The sequence below is a fragment of the Montipora foliosa genome, chromosome 10 (assembly GCF_036669935.1).
Source record: "Montipora foliosa isolate CH-2021 chromosome 10, ASM3666993v2, whole genome shotgun sequence".
Lineage (NCBI taxonomy): Eukaryota > Metazoa > Cnidaria > Anthozoa > Scleractinia > Acroporidae > Montipora > Montipora foliosa.
The window spans coordinates 10,120,311-10,128,167 of NC_090878.1; the positions used below are offsets into that span (position 1 = coordinate 10,120,311).

Here is a 7,857-nt window from a genome sequence, read left to right on the forward strand (position 1 = left end):
AGTCATGCAGCTAACGTTAAAGTTTTGGAACGAGAAAGGATACGAAAGTCTGGGAAAAACAGCACAAAATTTAAGGGATAAATTAGCACATCTAGAAAAAACTTGTAAGGTGAGTGCAGTACGCATAACAAATGAACTACAAGAACAAAGAGAAACCAGTGAACAAAGACCAAACAATAGAGAGATAGAAACCGAAGATCAAACAAGCGAACAACAACAAAGCATTGACTGGACAATTGAAGATCTTAGTTGGATTGCACAAATAACGCGAGCAGCCAAGTGTATCTATGATGACATTGTGAAAGACATAGGGATTATGAATAAGCGAGATGTAAACACCTTTGTTAAAAAGAAAAGCTACATCAAGAAAATAGACATAGATCGACTACAATACGTTGCAAAATCGCTCATCAAAACAAGCCCGTTATTGACCCACTCCAGTACCTTTGGGAATACAACTGTTCAATTTATTCTGTTGTAAAAGCATGGAAATCAATTCACACCAAAGAAAGGAACGAGGATAAAGAAAGAAAAAGTGGTGGGAAACCGCGATGGATGATTAACATGGAAAGAAAAATGAACAATCTGCGAAAACATACCTCTCAGATATGCGAAGAGCTGAAGAGGATACGTGACAATTGTGAACTTACGCCAAAAATGAAGAAAAATCGATTTTGGATGATCAAAGAAATCAAAGGAAGAATAACCATCGCAAGCTTGAAAACCTTAAAGGGAAGGAAGATTAATGCCATTCGAGCCCTGAAAAGACAGAAAGAAAGAAAGAAGACAGCTCATGAAAGATTCAAGACCAACCAGTGTTTCGATGTAGATGAAGGTTCGTTCTACAGCCATTTAAACAACATTATCAAATAAACGGAAGCAAACCATCACCCACAATATACTGGTAAAGAAAAGTCACCTTCAACTAATCAAGATGCCACCCCCGCAACAATAACAACAAGAGAAGAATTCGAAGGATTCTGGAGACCAATAAGGGAGAGTGCAAGCGAAGTACCTATTGAAGCAGATTGGATAAAGGATACTGAAACTGCCCTTAAACAGCACATTACCCACCCAGGCGAACCTATAACGATAACTAAAGAAATAATAACCAACAGTATGAAAAACCAGAGAAATTGGTCTTCGCCAGGTAAAGATAAAATCACCAACGATTGGATAAAGAAAATGGATACCTTTCATGGAGACATCGCATGGCAAGCGTGGCAAGCTTGAGACGTCGGACGAGTCGAGTATCAGAGAAGCAGATGTGATTCAAAGTCTGAAGGAAAGATCGCAGTGTAAATTCCGTAAATTCCTGGGAGTAATGGATAACAGCCTGGTTCTTCAGAATGCAGAGAATGTGTACGTAGAAAGACTATCGGTGATATGGTCGAGTCCGTTATCAGACTACAACAAAGTGTTGGCGGCCAATCAGGTTGCAATTCCGGCTTTAATATACTTCATGTGGACCCAGGTATAGACTAGTGCGGATTTGCAGAGGCTTGACAGAGAGACTCGCAAGGTCGTGGTTTCTAATGCAACTAAGCATCCTACTGTATCATCCTGGGAAGTTAGGAGGGCGGGGCTTTAAGTCCATCGAGAGAGAGAGAGTACAAGACCATCAAGATAAAGGCAGCTATGAAATTGTATGCCAACAAAGATCCAACTATGCACCTGGTGAGGCAGTTCGAGGAGAAGGCGGCTCGTACAGGGCGCAGATCCCTGATAAAGGAGCTATGCACAATTGCCGGGACTACGATTAGAGTTGCAGTACGCACAACCATTTGGGGTTACGGAAACTGGAGACGTACTCAACAGAAAGAAGATCAGTGGGTGGATTCAGAAAGTCAGCCAGAGCAGAGGCTGTGCAGAGATCGAAAGTGAGAGATGACAAGCGAAGTTAATAGCGGAGAGATCGAGAGATGAAGATGTGAACGAGGAATGTTTCGCTAATCTGTCAGATTGGAAAACAGCTCCAATCAAGACAGTGGCGGGACTGCAAGAGTTATATCAGCAGCTCCTGCCAACTAAGCTATACGCCTCGAGGAAGACCAAGACACACACGGACGGTGATGAGAAATGCAGGCTATGTCGAAAGGCACAAGAAAGTGTCGCACGCGTGGTGTGAGGTTGTAGCGCACTGGTGCGAACTCTGTACCGTGCTAGGCACAATGCAGTACTCAAAATTCTATTCTTTGAGATGCTTAGGGGCTATCAGCTGGCAGACTCCATCCCATCCTGGTATTCACCAGTCCAACCTAAACCTGTGTACTAAGACGACAAGGTGACAGAGTTCTGGGATGTGCCTGTTTTCGCGGAGCACTTGCAAGTAAGAGCCAACAGAGTTGACGTTAGGTTTGTAGACAGGGAAAACAAGGAGATGATACTGATAAAGATGAGCTGTCCCTGTTTGGACAACAGAAAGCGGGAAGAAGAGGAGACGACCTTAAAGTACGTGCCTCTGCGACTAGAGCTCAAGAGACAGCACCCAGGGTTCAAGATTCCACAGTTCGACATCGTCATTAACTCTCTTGGTGGTTACTCAAAAAGTCTGAAGGAAGAAGTCAAGGCAATATTGGGCTCAGATAGGTATTGAGAGGTAGTCAGAAGAATGCAAAAAGCCGTCCTCAGTCAAACCCTTCACATCGCTAAGACATTCAAAGTGATGTGCTAGCCGCTTGGACACCTTCGGGAAGCTAATGAGACAATACACAATTAGCATTCAGCAGATATTATTCGGATAGATATTTATTTTATTAATTTTACGCAATTTATTCCTTTGAAACGTAAATTCGTAAATTTTGAGATAATACTGGCTACGTGGAGAGGCCCAGTATTCGTGAATAGGACCTGGCATTCAGGAGTTTTAAACTTCCATAATAATAATAATGAAAAGGAAAATTGTAATACAAAAGACAATTCCTTTGTCTTTATGCCTACATCCTAAATTAGTTGCAGCTTGATTGAGTTTGCCTTAATTTACTGACTTCGCCGAGCTAACCTACGCAACGACGGCCTCCTGATAGGCAAAAGAAACCCTTGTCTGACTTCCTTCTCGCGAATAGTGCCAGAAACGCTTGTCTTAACTGACTAAGAGTATGCCATTGTGTTAGTTTGAACTAGTAGGTGGACCACGAGATTGAGGATGTGTTTCTAGGTCTGTTCCTTTCCCGCTGGTTTTTGGGGCAAACGAAGTCAAGACAAGACAAATATTTTAAGGACGGCCTCTACTATTGTTATTGCGCATACGTTCTGCGCATTTCGAGATACTCGGGTTTCTTACGGGCGGTGCTTACAAATACAGGGCTTTTTTTTCGCGGTTTAAAACTATGAGGAGAAAGCAGAACAAGTACCCTTTGTATCCAAAAAGAAAATTGGGGGTAACCTCGCATTTTTCAGAGATAATCAAGCTTCAATTTGGAACAGAACGCCATTATACATTGCTTTGAATTTTAAAGCTTTATGCAAATATACACCCACCCGTTGTAATAACTGCGTACTGACCCGAGATAGGCCGCAGCTCTTTACAACCTTAGCAACTTTTTCAATTCAATCTAAAAATAAATCGGTCTGTGAAAACGCCGTTACACGAACACAGTAGAGTTGTAGGCTACGGGTCATGGGTTCCTGATCTTGATTACTGTACTTTTTAGTAATATTAGCTAGTCAAGTGCATCTTCTTTAGACTTGTACACATGTAAATAGATGTGCGCAAGCTGGAAATGTTGAATGTAACATTAAACGCCAAGTAAGAAGTTAATGTACACGTTTCTGTTCCCTTTTTTTAAAGTGTAGTTGTGTATATGGCTCCCAATTAGATTTGCATATATAATATTCTGTATGTTGAAAGAAAATAAACATAAAAAATAAATATAAAATAAATAAATAAATAATATCACCTTTGAAAAACAAACGTAAAAACAGAACGTAAACAAAAATACAAAATATTTAATTGGCTTATCGAACAAAAACAAACGAGCGCGAATTTCCATTGGCTTAGCGAAGGCGGATGCAAACAACGTCATCTCCCCATGGAACTTTCTGGAAAGTTCCGCTTTGACGTCATTTGAAATGCAGTAATGTGATTGGGCAATCGAACTGTTTAGTGCCCATATTAGGGGTTTCCTTGGCGGAAATAAGGAGAAGCTTTGTTTTATCTTGCCAAACATTGGTCCGTGAAACAAATTGCGAACACTTGTTCAAGGTCATACAAAAGTCGCTCTAACATCTTCACTGCGCGTGGTGAAGATATGATATTTTTAGAAAAAGAAAAATCCCAGTACTTCATCAGTATCTATATAATAAATAAATAAATAAATAAATAAATAAATAAATAAATAAATAAATAAATAAATAAATTAATTAATTAATTAATATATGCCCTGCCTTAGTCTACTTACCGGTGAGGATTCTTTATTTCTACGGCCGTAAAAGAGTTGAGTTTTGATCAGTTGATCCCTGAAATTAACTTTTTTTCAAAGAGAGGTATACCTGCAAAAAGATATAAACGTTTAAAACAACAATGAATGAAGAGCAAAGTCGTCTAGAATTGAAAAGTAAGGCCCTCCACAGACGAGGCAAGTTGTTATCGGCGACTGTTTACAGTCGACAACTAATTTAAATCGACAACTGTTAATGTTAGGAAATGCGTTTTCACAGACGAAAAGTTTAGTTTTCGATAACCGGTGCGTTTTGTGGAAGCCTGGGAAAATAGCGGCAAGAAAGGAGGAACCGCTGGCTTTAAAAATCGTCTGCTTCACTGAGAAATAGACCTTAGTAATCGATAACTTGCTCACAGCGAGGAGAAAGGGAGTTATCGACAACGTTGTCGATGACAAACTTTGTTGTAGACGGCTTGATTTTTCGCTATTTGTAGTCGATAACGTGATTTACACACGCAATGTTTTGTCATCCATATTTTTTTGTTATCGACATTTAAAAAGTTATCGATAACAACTTGCCTCGTCTGAGGAGGCCTATGGTTAATTAATGTAAGCACGTTGCATGCCATAATAGTTTTTTTATGTTGCATGCTAACTTCGTCTCCAGGACGCTTTCCCTGGTTTTTGGCCACCAAAAGCCAGGGAAAAGCGCCCTGGGGACGAGGTTGGTTGCGTTCGCTAAATCGATAATTTGGGAGTCCACTAAACGAAATAATCTATTTCGGATCGTGACGCACTGACCCAAATCTTTACTTCTTTTTAGCACTTATCATAAGTGCTTCTATTCACAGTTTCCTTAGAAGTTATTTTACTCGGGATCACCTCAACCTCGTTCCCAGGGTTCTCTCCTACGAGTAGGAGAGAATCCTGGGAACAAGAATGAGTGCCACCTCATTTCAAAGTAATTAGACAACAATAATATCGAAATGCTTTGCTATCGATATCGCAGAATACTATGACCTTCTCAATATCGTTCACAGGGTCGTTCACCTCAACTGGGGTAAGGGAATAAAAGACCCTGGAAACAAAGATTGTCCGATGGCGGCTAAAAATTGTAAATGTGCCAGTTGTACCCAACAGGAAGAGCAAACACGAAAACGATCGCCTACAATTGTCAAATACACTTTACAGAGTGTCAACAACAGACTTAAGTCAAAATATACCGGTTAACCTCATTTGTTAAATGACTTTTCTAGATTATACTACGTGAAGAGCAAAGACGAAAAAGAAGACTACTAGGTCTGCTAAATTTACATCAAATACACTTTTCAGTATATATGTGCACAACAGAATTGAAGCCAAAATATACCGGTTAACCTTTGTTAAATGATGCGTCTAGATTAAATTACCCCTCAACGCATCAAAAGAATCGCGTAACAACTCGGAATACAGTGACATTCAAATGCCAGAACAAAGCGGAGTGACGACAGTAAGTCTTACTTACTTTATCAGTGATTGGCTAAATTAGCGGGCCGTATTCTACAGTATGGCTCGGTGTACAACCCGCTAAATTTAAAATTTCGATAAAACATTATCGAGCAAGTTCTTCATGTCGTTTCTGTTACATAAACTTGTAAAACTGTTTGAATCTTGCAAGCAACTATACAATACAATACAATACAATACTTTATTGACACTCCCCAGGTGGGGCTTTTCAGTGACAATGCGACTAACACTGAAAAGCCAAGAAGAATTAGTTTTTCGGATTTTGACACGGCAATCTTTGTAGCAGTTGAACCTTCCGCTTGACTTCGAGTGGTTTCCTTATCCGCGCGCCGGATTAACCTCAGAGATGTAATAAATATCTTACTAACCTCGTTTTCTCGGTTCTTACTGTAAGTTACGGATCTTCGTTTTATCCCGTTGATTTATGGCCCAAAAATCAACGAGTAAAAACTCGGTCCGTAACTTACATTACGGACCTCGAACTATGGATCCTTATTAGATAAAAGAAATCATGATGAGATCTGGGGTATACAGGAAAGTACAAAAAATGATAATGGAGAGAAGATGAAAAAAAAAAACAACAAATGAGTGGAATCGCATTGCTACGTGACGAAATGCATGACCTATTTACAAAGCAACTCTTGAAGTGCTAGTGTTGTGCACGAAGCGTGTATGGTTAGTCGCTTCATCGTCTGGAAAATCTATGAAATGTGCAGAATGGAGATAGTTTGTCCTTAATAAAAAAAAGCCTTCTACCAGACTTTTCTCAGAGATCGTGTCTTTCATGGCATCTCTTAAAAAAGCGTTCAATGGCGTGGAGGTCTGCCCTACTAGCGTCAAAAATCGTGAGACCATAAGACATGAAAATGTTCCGCGGCTCGTTTGGATTACCCAGTCATGAAATAGAAACTGACAATGCTAATCACGCTTCCTTGAAGTCTTAGGGATTGAATTATATTGGTGCAGTTCAACGAGATCGGGCCGTAGAAACTGGCATAGACGCTGGCTAACGTCCCGACATTAGACCCGCTCACATCATCTGTTTCAAGGTGTATTTGATTTTGATGTCCTATTCAGTGACGGTGGTCTTGACGACTACTTAACAAGCAGCTGTTGGTCACGTGAGAAAGCATTCGTATTCACCGGCCTGAGTAATAGACGTTCAAAAGGTAACACTTTCCGTCTCCTCTTGGAAAGCCGGATACTAAAGCGAAAAATCCACCTAACAGCCATTATAAAGCTGTAAGTTCCGTCAACTTCTAATCGGACATGAATCAGACTTAACAGACGAGAAACGGATTTTTCCCAAGCTGTGGTTTTTCAATTACTTCTTCGAAAAAGGATGTTGTGACAAATACCTGCAGCTGTGTTCATAGTCGGTAAGGGAATGATTTTGCGGATTAGATCAGTATTTCCTTCCAGTGCGAAGCTGTGTGTGCTGGTTGAATCGTCTAATCGTCTTAAAATCACAAAAAGAGGATCATTGATAAGACAGTTAAGAATATCATTTATGCATGGAATACATATACCCAAAAAATACACTGTTTGCTTTGCAAAATGGTTTTCGAATATGTTTTCTCACTTATACGCTCAGCTAAGTGGTCTTTTAAGAAAAGTGAGGTTGGTCTGACTTGTCTTGGTACGAAACTTCACTGCTTTTAAATTACAAACCTTAATAAAAACAAGAGATGCTAAGAAACCAAGGGAGGTACGTAGTCCCACAATGTTTTGTCCCACTTCGCCGTCATTCATTGGCCAGGCGACCCAACTCAGAAGCAAACCGGACTGTTGCAATGGGCCATTTCCGAGTTGCTGTTTGTCTCGGTTTCGAAGCGAGTCTTGGTGCTCAACTATTGTAAGGGAAATGAGTTTGATTTGCATAACAATTCGCAACTCATTTCCATTTGAATGGTTGTGCACCAGGATTCGCTTTGAAACTGAGGCATGCAGCAACTCGCAAATGGGCTAT

The 7,857-nt window shown here is 40.3% G+C and overlaps 1 protein-coding gene across 1 annotated transcript in view; it reads right to left on the reverse strand.

Annotated features, from left to right (window-relative positions):
• Positions 1–7,121, reverse strand: part of LOC137972511 (uncharacterized) — a 15,500-nt gene extending 8,379 nt beyond the window's left edge. Inside the window, exons 1-2 of the mRNA XM_068819265.1 lie at positions 7,111–7,121; positions 4,401–4,411 (exon numbers count right to left, since the gene is read on the reverse strand). Coding sequence (XP_068675366.1) covers positions 4,401–4,411; positions 7,111–7,121 — 22 coding nt within the window. The remainder of the gene's footprint in view (positions 1–4,400; positions 4,412–7,110) is intronic.
• Between the last annotated feature and the right edge of the window lie 736 nt (positions 7,122–7,857).